At 46.5% G+C, this 19,346-nt stretch overlaps 1 protein-coding gene across 3 annotated transcripts; it reads right to left on the reverse strand.

Moving 5' to 3' along the window:
• Window positions 1-693: 693 nt before the first annotated feature.
• Window positions 694-16,876, reverse strand: LOC144733494 (nuclear RNA export factor 1-like). Of its 3 annotated transcripts, XM_078615423.1 has the most exons (12): window positions 16,662-16,872; window positions 14,566-14,723; window positions 9,449-9,553; window positions 6,240-6,339; window positions 4,727-5,603; window positions 3,843-3,892; window positions 3,523-3,626; window positions 2,988-3,030; window positions 2,700-2,769; window positions 1,691-1,876; window positions 1,052-1,112; window positions 694-846 (listed from the first exon to the last, which is right to left on the reverse strand). In XM_078615423.1, exons 5-12 carry the CDS (start codon window positions 4,918-4,920, stop codon window positions 811-813), a joined length of 744 nt encoding a protein of 247 aa, XP_078471549.1. In that variant the 5' UTR covers window positions 4,921-5,603; window positions 6,240-6,339; window positions 9,449-9,553; window positions 14,566-14,723; window positions 16,662-16,872; the 3' UTR covers window positions 694-810. The 3 variants fall into 3 exon arrangements, with proteins under 3 accessions (XP_078471549.1, XP_078471547.1, XP_078471548.1); XM_078615421.1 differs by lacking the exons at window positions 694-846; window positions 1,052-1,112 and having other exon boundaries at window positions 1,158-1,876; window positions 16,662-16,876; XM_078615422.1 differs by lacking the exons at window positions 694-846; window positions 1,052-1,112; window positions 16,662-16,872 and having other exon boundaries at window positions 1,158-1,876; window positions 14,566-15,290.
• Between the last annotated feature and the right edge of the window lie 2,470 nt (window positions 16,877-19,346).

The raw sequence follows: 19,346 nt of genomic DNA on the forward strand, positions 1-19,346 counted from the left end.
TCTGGAGGTTCGTGAAGGACGCTTCTGGGGAGATGTAGGCAGTCAGCCTCCACCAACAACAGAGGGCAGAGGAGTGATGCTTACAACCACGAGCACAGTGCAGCAAGTTGGGACAGTAAGGGGCACAGGTGGTGCATTTGTCAGTCATCTCAGTCAACCCATGGCACCTGGATCTGTTGTTACCTACCAGTGAGCCTTCGACACTATACGTAGCCTCAAAGTACGCCTTTCATAGTGCAGGCGTTGTGGGTGACATCACCACCACTTAGTGGTGAGCAGCGGCTGCTGTTGTTGAGGAATAACTTCATGGGGACCGGTGGCACAGTGGTTAGCGCACTGTCTTGTGAACCTGGCAAACGGAGTTCAATGCCCACTTAATTCCAAAAACAGTGGTGCATATTTTAACGGGTCTTGGGCCTTCACGAGGTAGACTCAGCCTTAAAATGAGGTACAGTACATTATACCGATATAATACATTCTTATAAAATGGTTACAATCTGTAATATCACTTTTTCCAATACCCCATTGAGGGCCTCATACTTAAGTAATAAGGGTGTTTGAAACTGATTATTTAAGTGAGCGTTAAGCGAGGTCGGTCTGTACTGAGTACACCGTGATCTGGAGAGATACACCATTAAATTCAGTCACCAAACAAGAACGCTTTTAAAAAAAAAGTCAACTACAGCCAAAATATATAATATAATGAATATGTATTTATATTTACAATACAGAAAATCACGGTTTTGATACAAAAATAAATGTTGTGGTCAGGGTCCATTTGGTGGGGCGCTGGTTCTGGATGACGCCTCATCACAGAAACGCCTCCCCCGGAATCTTCCCTGCTTCCTGACGACGGGAACGACGATTGGCGACCGTGCAGGAGCCGCAGCCAAAACCGGAGCAGCGATTGCGATGAGGGAATGAGGAGAGGCGGGAGCAGAGTGGAGAGGGAGACAAGCGGCATCATTAGCGACGGTCGCCAAAATGTGAACACGCCGGTGCAGTTGCGATTACGTGTGTCGGTCAGGATTGCGGGCGGCACGGTACTCACGTCAAGGTGGATGAAGTAGTCGGCCGCTTTGGAGAAATTCCAATTGTTCCGCTCCAGGCATCTGTGGAGGCGAGCGCGGACGGGAGGCAAACAGAACGTCAGTGCCTTGTTTCCACAGTCCAGCTTGCAAGTCTAGTGCCTGGGCTGTGGACCAGATTCCCAAGCCGCACTGCTTGGAGGAGCGCCGTCGCGAGATCACGGGGTCAACGCAGCGGAGACGCACTGTCAAGTCGCCCCTGACTCGAGTCGACTTTATGGCCATGTGTTTGTACAAAAATTGTCGAAACGTACCAAAAATTATCGGAGTAAGCCATCTCAAGCATACATTGTCTCCTTAATAATCTTTACAAAATGACTGACGCTTTCCTCTGGCTGTGGACAAAAAGGGGTAGGCGGGAGTGAAGGGGCAGGAAGGACATAACAGTCCGGGTCCAAAGACCCTGGTGCCCCTCTAAGGGTTTGTCAGAATAAATGGCTCCTGCTGGGCTGTCTGATTACTCTTGCAATGAAGCATGACATCAAACGTGTGTGCACACGTGTGTGTGCACGTGTGTGTGCGCACACGTGTGTGCACGTGTGTGTGCACATGTGTGTGCACATATGTGTGGCTGTAAGAGAGTCCCACGTGCTCCCGCCCACCTTTGTGACCACTTCGGTGTCATGTGGGATTTTTCTGCGAACGAATTGACTAACTCCTGCTGGGACGAGGTGAGCGCAGTAAACGGGCAGCTGCTGGACGTCGCTGATGTTGTTGAGGCGAATGCAGGGGGCATCTCACTTGCAAGAGCTTCGCGGATGATAATCCACTCACTCGCGACAGACGGCCTGCCGAGTGTCAACACAAGCAGGTCAATAAAAATAATAACACATTACTTGGTTAAACAGCAAGCTAATGGAGCACCTGAAGAAAACACACATGGGCAAGGGGTCAACACTCTATCCCATACAGAAGACAAGATGGAGATTAGTCCATACTTGCTGTACTGCCTTCTGGAAAATCAAGAGTATGCAACCTCGTTAAGGAAGAAGCAAAGGAATGGGAGAGGGAGCAGAGGAAAGGAAAGCAGGAAAGCGCATGTTGTTTGTGTGCGAAAACATGGTGTTTGTTTGTGGCTATGTGTATATGATGTGTCATGTAGCCCGTATACCCAGCCACCGCATGCCTAAACAGCTTTTGTTCGGCTGGATAGAGGGGGCTAAACGGGCGCGGAACGGGCTAGAGAAGAGAGGGAGCAATGTGGTACAAGAGGATGTGGATTTGAGTGGACTTGCGGATGACTGGTACCAGCGGTGTTAAAATCTGCCTCTGTGGAGGAGGCTCGTGAAGAATGCTACTGGGTAGTTGGAGGCAGTCTCCCTCCAAAAAAAATGGGGCAGAGGAGTAACGCTCAAAACAACGAGCAGAGCGCTGGGTGGCTAAATCACAGCAAGTTGGCATAGTAGGGGGCACAGGTGGTGCATTGGCCAGCTATCTCAGTTGACCCGTAGTACCTGGGTCTGTCTCGTGACCTCCTGCCAGTGGGCGTTCGACACTTCACGTGGCCTCAACGTGCACATAGGCTGGCACAAGCGCCGTGGTGACGTGACTGCCACTTAGTGGTGACCAGCGGTTGTTATGATGTGGGGGGTCATGGTGCAAGTGACTCACCTGCCGTCCATGGTTGGCACCAATTGCACCACCCGCCAAAATATCTTCACAGACTCTTGGCAATTCTTGACTGAGGATTGACACGTGGACAAAGGTGCACGGGCGTCAAGAGAAAGCCACTTTATTAGCATAAACCGCATGGCAGGATCAATTAGAATAATGAGGTGGTGCTTATGGCAGGCAGTGCAGAATACACCTGGTGTAGTTAAATGCAATGTCAGTTATGCTGTTGATGATGCTACTGCTGATGACGAAGCTGATGGTGAATGTGACTATGCAAATACTCACTCTCTTTGAAGAAGCCGTGCACGGTGAAGTTGACCTGGGTATCCTGTAAAGTGAGAGTCACAAGTAAACACGACCGCCCACCATTTGTAAGCAACCCAAGAGGTGGAGACTGCAGGGTTGGGGTCTCGACCAGGGTTAGTGCTGTGGTTAGAGTAAGTGTGAGTCTTGGCTTGTGTTAGTGTCAAAGTTTGAGAGAGAGATGTTGCTAGGGATCATAATGAGATCGAGTGTCAAGGCTCGGGATAATGTATATTTAAGGCCAAGAAGATGGCTTTAATGTCTCTTAAGAGTTACGTTTCATGTAATAATTCACGTTACATATTGGAGCAAGCTAAAGGTGGACATATTTACGTGAACATAAGGGTATCAAAGAATAAGTCAAAATAATTATAGTAAAAACTCTAAGCATAAATTGAGGGCTTGTGCACAGGAAAGATTTGTAACTCAGGCTGCATAAGCTCAGCAATTTGTGTTTAAGCAGAGCCAGCGGCTATGCCAATGAGGGCGTTTTGGTACAAGGCCACAGTTGGCTCACCGTGCCACGGCTGACGGTGGTGGTGAAGGAGGACATATCGTGATGCTTGTGTGTCAGCTCTTTGATGAAGTCCTCCGCCGTCAGCCGCTCGCACTTGAGCTGTGCTGTAGGATGAGGGGGCAGGAGGGCAACAAAACTGTGGTGATGTGCGTGGCGACAGATATGCACATGTTAAACTTCTTTTGCACTGTACGTAGTTCACTGTGCTAATCGGATGTGCGGAGCAAGGAGAAAACTGCATGGCGCACGGTGACAGAATGACATGAGCGGCGACACAGTGACGCGCGGATCTGCAAACATCGCTCGTGACCAACACTCACGTGAATCTTCCGGGGTCGGCTTGTCTGTACCCTCCTCTCCCAGGCTGCTCCTGGAGGTGGAAACGAGATCCGGAGTGTTAGGAAACGGAGTGGCTACACTCGCATCCACAAGTGTGCTTTAATTTCCGTGTTTTTGCAAAGCATTTCTTTCTTCTGGTATCGTTGCGGAAACTGATGATTTAATTCCAATTTTAGAAGCCATTTCATTTCGAAGCATTTAAACCAATCTTCTGATTCGCTGCTCGTGGCTATGTGAAAAAACCTCCACACGTTTCAGCGCACTTTAAATGGCCTGCTCTTTGATGACGCTATCGAAGTTGTCATTAATGCTTATTGTAGGCGCAGCTTTCTTATACCAAAAAATAAACTACGCCTTAACTTGTGGGAGCAATAAGTCTGACGCATGTTTGAGGTGTCTTAAATCAAACTGTTTCTTTATTTCTTAGTTGCACAAAAACGAGAGATTTCTAAAGTTATATCTTCGCTTGTCCACATACGGTATCACGTTGCCGCATGGTCAAAGACTGTCCACTCGCTCCCCACCTGGCTCTTTTCGTAACTTCCCGTTTATACTGTCAGACAGGAAGTGACGTCATGGGTTCAATCAACGGATCGTCGAATCACAGGGGGGTTCTAAACAGTTGGAATATTCCAAATCAAATATGCCCAGTCTCAACAAATGTATGACAGATGTACATCAAATGTATACGCAGAAATTATACATTCACTTTCTGTCTTAAGGCTCTTACACTTATAACTGCCTGTACCGATGATAAGCAATGTAACCCGGTGTCTCGAGAGTGGTCTGTGGCAAATACCAATTCATCCTGTCATGTGACAGCCTTGCTGGCCAGTTTGTGAGTGTGTGTGTGTTTTTTGCTCACTCTGAGGGGCTGTAGATGGTGATGAGGGCATCCTTATGATACTTCTTGAGCTGACCCTCGCGGTCTGCGGTATCATAAAGACCGTAGTACCTGCCAATGCACACGCAACACACTCTAATCCAGTGGCGGCTCCTGCAAAATCTCTCAGGGGGGGGCAAATGTTTGGATGATTGATAAGGATAAGGTCCACCCATGCAATGGATAAATTAACAGCGTAAGCATGTAAAGGCAACTTCACTACTTTAATATTAATGAAAAATAAAGTGACTCTTGCAATACATCTCCTTGTTTGTTTCAATACTCACTATTGTTACACTGCTTACATCACATTACTCTCTTAATACACTGCTAACTTATACTGAAATTTTGCTCTTCTCTCTTTCAAAGTAGCAAAGTGATCAATTACTCTCTCATTGAAAGCAGGCATGTTCCTGACTAGTTCCCTCTCCATGGAAAGCATAGCCAGTGCATTCAGACGTTCCTGTCCCATTACATTTCTCAGGAATGTCTTGATTCTCTTTAAGGTTGAGACACACCTCTCACCTTTAGCAGTTGTCATGGGAGTGGTTATGAGGATGTTCAACAGAGCAACAGTCTCTGAAAAAGTATCCTGGAGGTTGTACTTCAGCAAAACCTGGTACAGCGCCAGTGCACCACAGCAGCCCTTGAATTCTGGACTCTCATAAATGAGAGACAGTTCAGTCTTCAGCTTCGCCTTATTTAACATAGGGTATGCCCTGACAGTGATGTTTAGAGCCTCAACAGGGAATGTATGGCCATGCTGTTGAAACATCTCTCCTTGTAGCAGCATGGCACTTACAAGGTGGTCGGTAAAGGAGAACCTTTCTTTGGTGTGGACCAAGATTGTGTCGCAGACCTGACAAAATACATACATTAAATTTAGTTATAAAATAAATTATTTATTATAATATAAATATGGAGATACAAGGTTTCCATCCCGACAGCAACAATGTATCAGGAAGAATCCATATTTTATATCTCAATATTTTTTAAAAAATATATGATATTGGTCACCCTTTACATCTGTCAATGTGTTTTACAAATATTTAACCAATGAAAAGCATTAAAAGAGCTTGGAAATTATTTTGGGGAAAAAACAGGTTTTCTTTCGTTTCCTGAAAAGTAAGTTTTGGACATACAAGGCTTCCGTCCGACAGCAATGATTTGTGTGTGTGTGTGTTATTACGTTAATTAACATTCTACCAAAATTCAAGCTCAAATGAAGTTTGACAAGGGTTTTTGACCAGTAAATGTATTTTCAATCCACTCAGTTTCTTTTATTAAAGATTCCACTAGGTGGCGACAAATAATATTGTTGACTGAATCGTTGACGTGTAGGATAAACATTGTGTTGGTGTTCGAATGGAATGTGCAAATTTCAAAGTACAATGCTAGGAGTAAAAAAGACTGCTACTATCCTTTCCTAAACTGATTGTAAAAACAAAGTGAGATTTTCCAACACTCGAGTATTTAAATGGTCAGCAATAAATACCTCTTTAGACAGCCTCTGCTTGTCTTCTTCTCCCAAGTCCCTCCTAGATCTTGTTGTTCCTGTTGCTACTTGCTCCTGCTCCTGAAATGAGCTCTGGTCCCTGAACACAGAAAGATCAACAGTGTTTTTATGAATAAAACATGTTTTATGAATAATCTCATGTCATTGACAATACTTCTTCACGTCTTAGAAAAACAGAAGCAACACAAATAGTCTGTTTTAGATATATTTTCTGAGAATAGCTCAAAAGATATAAAAATTGCTGGCTAAACTTTGTTACAGACAAGGTAATTACAATTTCCAAAGATGCAGATGATTAAATTAGTTCCCCACTTTTAAGTGTCTAAATCTTGTTACCATATAGCATGCATTTTTAAATGACATGGTTCTATATTGAGAAGGTATGAACAACATTATATGATCTTGCCTGATGGACTGCACTTTCATTGTGAAGTTCTGGAGGGCTTGTTTGATGAAAACTGCATCAATGTTCTTCTTCTGCAGCTGCTGGTACATCACGTCAATGTGAGGCATGATTTGATGAAACAGATGCAGAAAAAACTGAAAGTCTTCATCTTGCAGCATCCTCAGGAAGCCAGATGCCTCCCTCACCGTGTTGCTATCAAATGAGCTGTCAGTCGCAATAGATCTGAAACACTGTATAAGGTCATCTAGGTTCTCGTATACAGTGTTCACGATTCTGCTATTAAAGTTCCATCTTGTGGATGAGGCTCTTGGCAGCCTTCGTGCAACAATCTCGTCGAGAATAGTAGTGTGTTTTGGTGACCGGGTAAAAAAGCTGGTAATGCCACTCAGATCAGAAAAGAATACTCTAACTGCTGGAGTTTGAGATGTAGCTTGCTGCATGATCAAATTCAGCTGGTGTGCATAGCAATGCACATAATGTGCATTTTCATAATGTTCACGCACCTTTTGCTGCACACCAGCCCGCTCTCCCCTCATCACACTTGCCCCGTCGTATGCTTGCGCGATGAGTTTAGATTTGTCACCATCAGTGAAAAGACTGTTCAGCCTCTCCAGAATCACACTGGCAATCAACTCGGCTGTTGTATTCAAGATAGGGATGAACTCATAGAAACGTTCTTGCACAGCATGGTCCGTGTCAATGTATCTGAACACAAGCACTAATTGAGTCTGTGTAGAAACGTCAGTAGTCTCATCTGCTTGAATTGCTACGAATCTAGCTGACTTCACCTCTTCCTTTATATGCTCCCTGATGACTGATAGCATGCAATCCAACAGCTCATTTTGTACAGTCTTTGATGTACCTTTAAAGACTGTGGCAGTTTTCAAGTGCTCCTCAAACACCTCGTCTAGCGATGCTACCAAGTTGACCAGTCCATGAAAAACGCCAGCGTGGCTTGAGCCTTCGCTCTCATCTTTGCCCCTCAATGCTAATTCGAACAGGCCACAAAATTTCACACAGTCGATAAGACGGCCTAGAATGTGGCGGTTCTTACTAACCTCGTCATTGTGACGACGTACAGCTATCCGGTAACTGTCGTCCAACTGTGTGGCAATATTGACCGTCCCGAAAGCCGCCAATTTTAGGCAACTGTCCATATGCATCTTCGCCGTTTCATGCTTTTTCACCTTCTCCGAGAGATGATGCATATCGGTGACACCTGTAGTTGTCCATGCGATGTCCGTCCCGTTCTCGGGATGGAAGAGAATGCAGGGGTAGCAAAATAAAGCATTAGCTACTTCGCAACCTGCTAGCCATTTTATTCGCTCATACCAGTTCCTCGAGAATCCTCTATTATATGATTTTCCGCCCTTTGTAGATACTTGCTTTATTTTTAAATTTGGTCTTGGTGGCCCTAACTCTTTAATTGACAATTTACCCTGATTACTACGACAACTGAATGGTATTTCTTTTAATGACACGATAGAATTAATTGCGTTCGCCATGACGTTGTTCAAGTTCAACTGGCCTCATCTCGCGAGATGTCCCAACAGTCTCTCTCGCTCTCGTTTTCTTTATTTATTTTTAATTTTTAATCACATTTGATAAAGATATGTTTTCTTGTTCAAATTCAAAATTGTTTTCAAATATTATTTGTCACTTAATCTTAAAGATTTTTAATAGTGTATGTTTGTTCCCACCAATCGCTGCACAAGTTAAGGATACGTATGATGACGTAAGCACGTTAGTGCAAGCCCTCCCAGAAGCCATAGAGAATGCATTGCAGCGCCCGACAGGGATGCGACGATGCTCCCATTCGCTCGCGAAAGTTGCATCAAATTATGCGTGGGCATGTCTGTGTATGTGTCACAATTCTAGTGTATGTTGTGCAACCATGTGAGAGAGAACTCAAGAGACCAGGATATGCTTAATTTTCCACAGTGACCCCGGTCACCAATCACGTGTAAAGTATTGGATTTAAATTCAGTTCTATGCTGTTTCATTTTTCTACCTAGGGGGAAAGATGGCAGCAATTTTGCAAATGGATCAAAGAAAATGGTAAATATGAGATGGGAATAATGGGAAGCAGTAAAAACAAAATGATGAAAATGACATGAAAAAGTAAATTGATTCTTTAAATGAATCCCGGCTTCCACCGACAATTCAATGAGTTTGATTTATGATATTTTTACGATTTCGAGTGCTGTAATCTCTCATAGCTGCGGGTGGTCACACATGGTATATGAGCTATTCAACCCGAAATCAAATTATTCTTACACGTGTGACTAAACGCATGCATTGTGTGCTGAAATTCATTTAACCCATGCATAATTGCACACCTATTGGCCTAGCACTCCAGTCCACTTCGGCTGTCTTTTCCAGCAATCACAGGCGATTTCAATGGAACAACCAAGTCACCTCTTGGGGACGCTATAAAAGGCTACATGAGGATAATAATGATGCCCTCTCATTATCCAGGAGAGTCTTTCTCAGCCTCAAGACTGTTCTTCACGAGGATCCTGTATTAGGATTGTTCGGCAAATTCCCTGAATGAGCATTTAGGTTGGAGGCAGAAGCTGCACTGTCCGGGGGAAAAACACGTACGCATTCAGGTCAAGTACGCTCAAAGCTCTGGACAGATGTATTAAACAATCTATTGATATGCTGTGATCTTCTGGTCACCCTTCAGTTGAAGGGGGGGGGGGGCTATAAACAGCTGATGTAACATTTACATCTCATATAGCGGTTGGCCTATCGCCTCCTGCCTCCCCGACGCACTCACCCTATAGTTGTCGGGAAAGACAATTTTCCGTGACAGCGCCTCGAGGTTCAAGGCCGCCATGTAGTTAACCACATAGAATGTTGCCATGTCTCCCTCGAAGTGGAACTGAGAACACACACACAGACACAATATTGCAGAGAGGCACAGTGTTGCCATCAGTGGTGTAGCGTGGTGGGCATGGTCCCATTGATGGACGAGATTTCTCATGCACAGCCCCTACTGTTTGGAATACTCTCCCACTCCACATCTGACATCGACAGCATCACTTTATTACTCAGATACAAAATCAAAGCCTTTTCATTAATCTGGGCATACGGTAATGAATAGGAAATCACATTTTGGACATTTGACCAATTGGTTAAACACAGGATAGTTAAACCCAGGATGGATTGTAGGCAGTCCAGCTTGAACACATCGCTCAATCTCTCGCGCTCATACAGTGAGGAAAAAAAGTATTTGATCCCCTGCTCATTTTGTATGTTTGCCCACTGACAAAGAAATGATCAATCTATAATTTTAATGGTAGGTTTATTTGAACAGTGAGAAACAGAATAACAAAAACATCCAGAAAAACGCATGTCAAAAATGTTATAAATTGATTTGCATTTTAATGAGGGAAATACGTTTTTGACCCCCTCTCAATCAGAAAGATTTCTGGCTCCCAGGTGTCTTTTATACAGGTAACGAGCTGAGATTAGGAGCACACTCTTAAAGGGAGTGCTCCTAATCTCAGCTTGTTACCTGTATAAAAGACACCTGTTCACAGGAGCAATCAATCAGATTCCAAACTATCCACCATGGCCAAGACCAAAGAACTCTCCAAGGATGTCAGGGACAAGATTGTAGACCTACACAAGGCTGGAATGGGCTACAAGACCATCGCCAAGCAGCTTGGTGAGAAGGTGACAACAGTTGGTGCGATTATTCGCAAATGGAAGAAACACAAAAGAACTGTCAATCTCCCTCGGCCTGGGGCTCCATGCAAGATCTCACCTCGTGGAGATGCAATGATCATGAGAACTGTGAGGAATCAGCCCAGAACTACACGGGAGGATCTTGTCAATCATCTCAAGGCAGCTGGGACCATAGTCACCAAGAAAACAGTTGGTAACACACTACGCCGTGAAGGACTGAAATCCTGCAGCGCCCGCAAGGTCCCCCTGCTCAAAAAAACACATATACATGCCCATCTGAAGTTTGCCAATGAACATCTGTATTCTTAGGTTCCGTCTTCAGGTGGTACCGTCACAGCCACGACAGCTGTGTAGGGGTGTTAGAGAGAGAGCCGTTATGCATGGCAGCTTATGGGAAACAAACACAGTGGGCGGGGCTACGTGAGTGCACGGGGGGGGTGCTCTCAACGACGTCCGCACCAGGCAGCCCGGGGCCCCACCCCTCAGCGGGGGTGGAGTATAAAGGGGGATGTGTCAGAGGGCTCGGGGCAGAATGTTAAAGCTAAACCAGTGAAGACGGAAGAATGTCTGGCTAGAGCCCTGGACTCCCCTGGGACGCCGCCCTTGTCAGGGCCGCGCAGGACCGAGCCAGCGGCGTGGTCCCGAGAACCAGAGCTAGTGCTCTGGGACTCCGGGTACCGTAGCCCGACTTACCAGTGTCGGGCCAGACAGCCTCCCCTAGCCCATTAGTGGAGGACTAGGAGGTAGGTCAGAGATAGCTAGCAGTGTATTCCCAGCTAGCCGGGTGAGGGGGCCGATACCCCCTCCAGTATTGTATGTCCGCGGTTGTGACAACTGTTGCGGAATAAATACGTGTGCCTCAACCCCGGGTGTCCAAGAATCCTCAACGGTATTACAGCTGTATCAAGTAAATGAGAGATTGCAGAAGCTACCACTCCGTTTATATAATGGTTGGAGAAGGTGGTGGGGCAAGGGCCGCATACTTTTATTAATATGGTAAGGTGAGGCTTAAGACTAAGAATAGACTGCATAACAAAGGCTGAGCCTTTGTTATGGAGAGGTGCGGTTTGTGACTCAAACTGTAACAGGGAGACCACCACTAGACATGGTAAAACTGTGATGGTTGTCTGTCAAATAAGATTGGCAAATAAGTGTAGTTAAATCTTTTTTGCATGGTTAATCACATCTTTCCAATGATTACTCAGTTTGTAACCGTCATCACGGTTGAAATTATGTCTGTGTTTGTATATTTGTATGGCTTCGTGTACAAACCTTTGATGGTAGCCAGGAGGTTTGCAGAGAACCTTGGTCTCGGAAAATACAATTTCATGAGAGCCCACCGAGTTGTAGCAATGATCGGCAACGGCCGAAGAATCAGTTCTGCCGTGTTTCAGATCTGACTTGTGCTCGCGGACACGATCAGAAACATGACGTTTCGTTTCTCCAATGTAGCAATCACCACAAATGCAACTCAATTTGTAGACTCCAGGATACTGTAAGTCAAGAACGACATCCTTCACAGATGGAATCAAATCACGGATTTTATGCACTGTACTGAATCGGACTTGGATCTTATGTTTGTTTAGAATTTTGGAGATCTTTTTGGTCACGCCTGCTATGTATGGCAACGTGATAGTTTTGGTCGGAGTTTCATGTGGCTGTTTCTGTATGGTGGGATAAACAGCTTGGCGGATAGTGCGGTCAGAGTATCCGTTCATCCTGAGGGCCCGATGTACATGTCTTAATTCACCGGCCAGGTGGTGTTGGTCAGAAATGCCATGGGCTCTGTGGTATAGCGTTTTGATGAGATAATTCTTTTGAGATGGGTGGTGGTGGGAATCCGGTTTCAAGTAGGAATCTGTGTGGGTGGCTTTCCTGTAGACAGAATGTCCCAAGGATCCGTCAGGCCTCCTCTCAAACAGAATATCCAAGAATGGATATTCTGTTTGAGAGGAGGCCTGAATGGATATTCTGTTTGAGAGGAGGCCTGACGGATCCTTGGGACATTCTGTCTACAGGAAAGCCACCCACACAGATTCCTACTTGAAACCGGATTCCCACCACCACCCATCTCAAAATAATTCTCTCATCAAAACGCTATACCACAGAGCCCATGGCATTTCTGACCAACACCACCTGGCCGGTGAATTAAGACATGTACATCGGGCCCTCAGGATGAACGGATACTCTGACCGCACTATCCGCCAAGCTGTTTCTCCCACCATACAGAAACAGCCACATGAAACTCCGACCAAACCTATCACGTTGCCATACATAGCAGGCGTGACCAAAAAGATCTCCAAAATTCTAAACAAACATAAGATCCAAGTCCGATTCAGTACAGTGCATAAAATCCGTGATTTGATTCCATCTGTGAAGGATGTCGTTCCTGACTTACAGTATCCTGGAGTCTACAAATTGAGTTGCATTTGTGGTGATTGCTACATTGGAGAAACGAAACGTCATGTTTCTGATCGTGTCCACGAGCACAAGTCAGATCTGAAACACGGCAGAACTGATTCTTCGGCCGTTGCCGATCATTGCTACAACTCGGTGGGCTCTCATGAAATTGTATTTTCCGAGACCAAGGTTCTCTGCAAACCTCCTGGCTACCATCAAAGGTTTGTACACGAAGCCATACAAATATACAAACACATACATAATTTAAACCATGATGACGGTTACAAACTGAGTAATCATTGGAAAGATGTGATTAACCATGCAAAAAAGATTTAACTACACTTATTTGCCAATCTTATTTGACAGACAACCATCACAGTTTTACCATGTCTAGTGGTGGTCTCCCTGTTACAGTTTGAGTCACAAACCGCACCTCTCCATAACTTTTTTCCCTATTCTTAGTCTTAAGCCTCACCTTACCATATTAATAAAAGTATGCGGCCCTTGCCCCACCACCTTCTCCAACCATTATATAAACGGAGTGGTAGCTTCTGCAATCTCTCATTTACTTGATACAGCTGTCGTGGCTGTGACGGTACCACCTGAAGACGGAAGCTTGTGTTGCCTCCGAAACGTCGTGATTTTTATTTTATTTTACAATGTTTTTTACCTACGTGACTTTACCGAAAAAACCTAAGAATATGAATCATTGCAGTCACGAAAGCTTCAAATCTAGAATTAATGAACATCTGAATGATTCAGAGGACAACTGGGTGAAAGTGTTGTGGTCAGATGAGATCAAAATGGAGCTCTTTGGCATCAACTCAACTCGCCGTGTTTGGAGGAGGAGGAATGCTGCCTATGACCCCAAGAACACCATCCCCACCGTCAAACATGGAGGTGGAAACATTATGCTTTGGGGGTGTTTTTTTGCTAAGGGGACAGGACAACTTCACCGCATCAAAGGGACGATGGACGGGGCCATGTACTGTCAAATCTTGGGTGAGAACCTCCTTCCCTCAGCCAGAGAATTGAAAATGGGTCGTGGATGGGTATTCCAGCATGACAATGACCCAAAACACACGGCCAAGGCAACAAAGGAGTGGCTCAAGAAGAAGCACATTAAGGTCCTGGAGTGGCCTAGCCAGTCTCCAGACCTTAATCCCATAGAAAATCTGTGGAGGGAGCTGAAGGTTCGAGTTGCCAAACGTCAGCCTCGAAACCTTAATGACTTGGAAAAGATCTGCAAAGAGGAGTGGGACAAAATCCCTCCTGAGATGTGTGCAAACCTGGTGGCCAACTACAAGAAACGTCTGACCTCTGATTGCCAACAAGGGTTTTGCCACCAAGTACTAAGTCATGTTTTGCAGAGGGGTCAAATACTTATTTCCCTCATTAAAATGCAAATCAATGTATAACATTTTTGACATGTTTTTCTGGATTTTTGTGTTGTTATTCTGTCTCTCACTGTTCAAATAAACCTACCATTAAAATTATAGACTGATAATTTCTTTGTCAGTGGACAAACGTACAAAATCAGCAGGGGATCAAATACTTTTTTCCCTCACTGTAACCCCACTGCGTCATCACTACAGGAACACCTGTAGTGAACCGCTACATTCATAGATGATATGGCAGTTTATAGATTATTTTGCTACAAACATGTCCACGTGATAAGCCACTGTGTTGAGCTATCATTTGTGGCCAGGTCGCTTCTGAAAAAGCTCATAGCACAGTGGACTTTACCTGTTAAGATAAAACATGGTTTAGTTGTATTTGTATATGTTTAAGTGAGTTGTTTACCTTTCCTATACTTGGCACTCCCATCGTGGTTTTGTGTTGTTTATTGTTGTAGCGGTCAGCAGGAAGCTTGCCGGCCACTGGATCGTCCGTGAGACGATCATCAGCGCAGCCAGGCCTCGCTCCCAGCGAGAGCTCCGTGCAGCCTCGCCTCTCCCTGGCTTTCCGCACAACCGAACCAAACCATGAGTACGTGAGAGAGAGTTGGGATTTAGCGTAAAAGCCAAGGGAGTTTAATTCCAAACAGACGAGGTAGATCGGGTTTAGACCATCGGGAGATAGGTTAGCCTTGCCCTGCTGATTCCGACTGATTCGGGTAATAGTGACTCGCAGACACAATAAATCGTAAGTAATCGATAACAGCCTCGTGGGGTTTCTACGAGTGTGAGGAAAGTGCGTGGTGGTGCGTGTGCGCTCGCCATAACACGTGTGGCTGGGTGCGCAGCGTCCCGGTGGAAGAAACGCTGCCCCCAAAGGACTCCACGAGTGCGCGTTTCGTCCTGTGACCCCTGACCTCCGCGCTGCGTGTGTGGGAATAGGTCTGAACGACGGGTTAACGCGCGGATCTTACCCTCGATTCGGTTATCGTTACGCTTGCGCTGCGCTATTTTTTAGATTGTGCCCGAGCGTAGTGCGTGAATCCTGTCGCCAGTTACTCATCACTGCGCAGAGGGGCCGGAGGACGATTAAAGCCTTCTCTTTAATGCCCCAGTACACAGCAACACTTGTTCTAGAACCAGTCCCGAATACCCGCCCCACATCCCTTTAAATAATTTCCAATACAACCCCCCAATCGGCTACGCGTGTACGAGTGACGTCTTGCCCTTTGACCCCTGACCCCCCCATCCCGCGCGTGATTGGTGCGCGGGGTTGTGAGAGCGGAGACGTCGCGTTTAGTGGCTGTGCGTGCACGAGTGTGGGCAGTGGTGTACAGGGAGTCTCCTACTAATGTTTGAGGGAATACACGGGGACAGTGGCGGTGAATGACCAAGGGCCAGCCAAGAGATATGTTTCGCAGGGGGGAAACGGCAGCAGCGAGGAGAGGAACCGGGAGGCAGCAGCCCCAACAGCAGGGAATCTTTGTCTTTGTATATCTACACACACACACGTATCATTGTGTGTCTGTACGCATGTGTTGACCGAACGATGTACTCGTGTCTCTATATGCACGTGTTCATTACGCGTCATTCTGCTCCAAGCCGCAGTGCGCATCTGATATAATGCTTATGGACGTAATCCAGATGATACAAAACGCAAATATAATCATAGCAATTGGTTTATAAAAGAAAAGGAAAACAATTATTATAAGCAGGTTTTGTATCTAAGTCAGACTGAATCGACATTAAAAACGAAACCGGGTTACATGCTGGACGCCTCTGAAACATTCCAAATCCATTCATTCAGTTCGTCATTCACCTCTAGGAAGGCCGTCTCTCCCATCAATTTTCGGTTGCTTTCGTTCACGAACGACTCAAAAGTTATTTCATGGACACACTAAGAGTCTATAGGACGCAACATACACCACAAAGCCACATATATACAGTACTTTCACACACGATGTAAGTTCCTAACACATCACAATTATACTGGTAGGAACCTCCTGGTTACACCAGCCCACAGGGGATAATTGTGTCCGTCGTGCAGGGAGGGGCTGGGTGGGGAGGGAGGGGGCTGGGTGGGGAGGGGAGGGTGGGGCTGGATGGGGGCTGGGTGGGGAGGGGCTGGTCACCCCGTGGTGCCCTTATAAAACTCAACGTTTAACCTACTCACGCCGGCTTGTGCCCGCCCTCACAGTCGGGCATATTTGCGGAATACACCACGCCGCCGTTGACCCTGGCCATTGACCGAGCAGCCCAACGTTCCTACCAGCTCCCTCCGTAGGAATGTGTTAACATCGTCCTACGGTCCGTTCTACTCAATGAATCGCATAGTCGTCTTCCTCTCTCCTTTTGCTTCGTCTACATTCACCGCGTCTCCTCTTCCCGCAGTCGCATTGTTCGCTATAAACAATTGTAGTTGCATATCAACAGGCGCGCGCGTGCGTGCCGAGTAAGTGATGACACGTGGCCGCAGGCGAGCGCGATTGGCGTGATTCTTACTGGCGACACACGAGGTGCTCGCTACAGCTGAGTAGGAAGTGGATACCGGGTTGTTGCCGAGGATCCAGATCAGAACGCCGAGCGCGAGGCAGAGAGCGATCTTGGCGAGGCTCTCATCTTCTGTGCGCAAACAATGCCGGCTTCAATTTCGATTTAAATTCCGGCTTCGCCAGCTTCAATTTATGCACAAGCCTTGGCCAATCAGAGAGAGAGGCTACACGCCCATCACCCCCTTCTTCTCTCTATATATATTTATTGTAAGCGCGAGAGAGTCTGCACTTTCTATTACATTTAACTTTCCTTGGGCTTTTTTTTGCTCGTTCGATGATGCTGTAGTTTTTTTAAGTTCTTAAACAATTACTACTATAATAGCCCAGAAATGTGTGTAATGCGCGTGACGTCACTCCACATGCCGCATGTGGAGTGACGTCATTCATGATACAATAATCATGAGCGGGTTCATGACCTCACTCCACATGTCGCATATGGAGCGACGTCATTAATGATACAATAACCATGAGCGGGTTCATGACGTCACTCCACATGCCGCATATGGAGTGACGTCATTAATGATACAATAATAATCATGAGCGGGTTCATGACGTCACTCCACATGCCGCATGTGGAGTGACGTCTTAATGATACAAAAATCATGAGCAGGTTCATGACGTCAATCCACATGCGGCATGTGGAGTGACGTCATGAACCCGCTTATGATTCCTCTGCGCAGGGTATCATTTGAGCCGGGTCAGTCCGAACTTCGCAACCAAAACAAAACACCAATCCGTGCCCGGCATACCACATGCAGTATAGCTTTAGCGAAAGCTGGCTACCAAGTCCACCGCCTTCCCGCCAGCCCATCTCATGACTGTGTCCTCTTTGATCTTTTTCCTCATCCCACCTCCTCCCCCACCTCATCCCCTCGTGCCCCCCCCCCCCTCTCTCTCTCCCCCCTTGCCTCCCACTCTCTTGCCTATATAACCTCTTGCCACGGGCAGCTCTCTCGCCTACTTCAGCATTTTTCTTGCTGTGGTTGTCCCACCTGATGAAGATTGCTTCTGTTGAGATCGAAACGTCGTGATTTGTTTTAGTTTATTTCTACCTACGTGACTTTACCGAAATAACCAAAGAGTATGACCTCAGATTGTCGGGCTCCCTGGAGTCGCTGTCCGCCCTCGAACTTTGTGGGTCACCGTCTCCTGCTGCTGTGACCTGCGAGCGTGAGGGTGGTGGTGGGGGAGTAACGCAAGCAAGACCGTAGCCATGGAGTCAACATTGGGGGGGGGGGGGGGGAATCTTCCAGGGAGTCTGGGGTCCCCCCCCAGAAAAAAAATCTAAATTTGAAAACTAATTTCCTGCCTAAAATATTAAAAAAGTTCACTAACACATAGGATGAACGTTTTATTTATTTTTAACAATGTCTAATAGTGTATTGTATTACATTTCTCTGTTTTTTTTACCTTTTCTTGTTTTATTGTATGTAATGGCAGAGATTACGGATTAATAAAGTACAACCATAACCACAATCATTTCAACAGAAAAAAAAATTCGCATTTTGAGCATATTTGAATATTGGGGAGATGTGTCCCCCCCAATATATATTATAATTACGGCCTTGATCTATATATATTAAAGGGAAATTCAAGAATGTGTCTGTTGGAAATGTTAGCATACTTCCCGACATGCAACAATCTATAAATTTGGCATGCGGGTAGCTTCCAGACTGTACACAATACAAAAAGTATAAAAATTGACTTTTGTATTTTGAGGGGGGAGTTGGGGGCGCAATAATGGATATATTTTGCACGCAAGTGAGCGGTGATGTCACATCTGTGATGTCACCCGCATGCGGCAACGTCACGCAGTGTGCCTGCTGACGTCACGCATCCCCCACCCCCCACCCTCCGCGTAGGCCGTGTACTAATCCAAGACAAGAATCCAAGTCCCGGGCGAAGCCGTAGTAAAGCTCGTCTTGTATATTTTAAACGTGTGTAATGCGGGCGTAAACGACCTCCCGGAAGTGACGTCATGGGGGGAGGAGTTACGTCACGTGGGGGAGAGGGTAAGGGTCTATAAGGGGGGTAACCGGAAGCAGTCGGGAGTGATCGGGGACTGGGAAAAGTGAGAGGCCACGCAGGGCGAAGGGTGAGAGAGAGTGGCGAGGTCGCCACACACCCGAGCCACGAGGATCGGCACCGTCGGCCAACGGTGACCGACCCCGGGGCAGGAGGAGCAGCGAGGAGGCTGCAGAGAGCAGCGGGTCTGCAAGGGAGGAGTCGGCAGCAGGGGTCTGCACGACGTGACAGCGGCGGGGCTGCTAGGAGGAAGTTTGGGCTACGCGAGCGACAGCAGCCTGGGGCTGCAGAGTGGGGGCTACGTGAGCGACAGCAGCCTGGGGCTGCAGAGTGGAGAGTTATAGGGGAGTACCGTGAGGAAAAGAGATCGAACCCAAATAAAGGACACAGGACAGAGAGAAGCGTCCGAGTCTTTTATTACACGTGAATGCAATTGAGGCCTAGTGCTCCCAGGAGCAAGCCTGCTTTCCGTACCCCCTTCCCCCCGTTCCTTAGCGACGCAATTGACCGTGGACCCGTAGCTCAAGAGAGGATGCGCGTGGGAACCCACCACCCTCTAAAGGGGCTTGGCTTGCTCCAACGTAGGCCCAGCCTGTGTTCACACACAACC

Source organism: Lampetra planeri, chromosome 47 (genome assembly GCF_965212315.1).
Source record: "Lampetra planeri chromosome 47, kcLamPlan1.2.h2, whole genome shotgun sequence".
Taxonomy (NCBI): domain Eukaryota; kingdom Metazoa; phylum Chordata; class Hyperoartia; order Petromyzontiformes; family Petromyzontidae; genus Lampetra; species Lampetra planeri.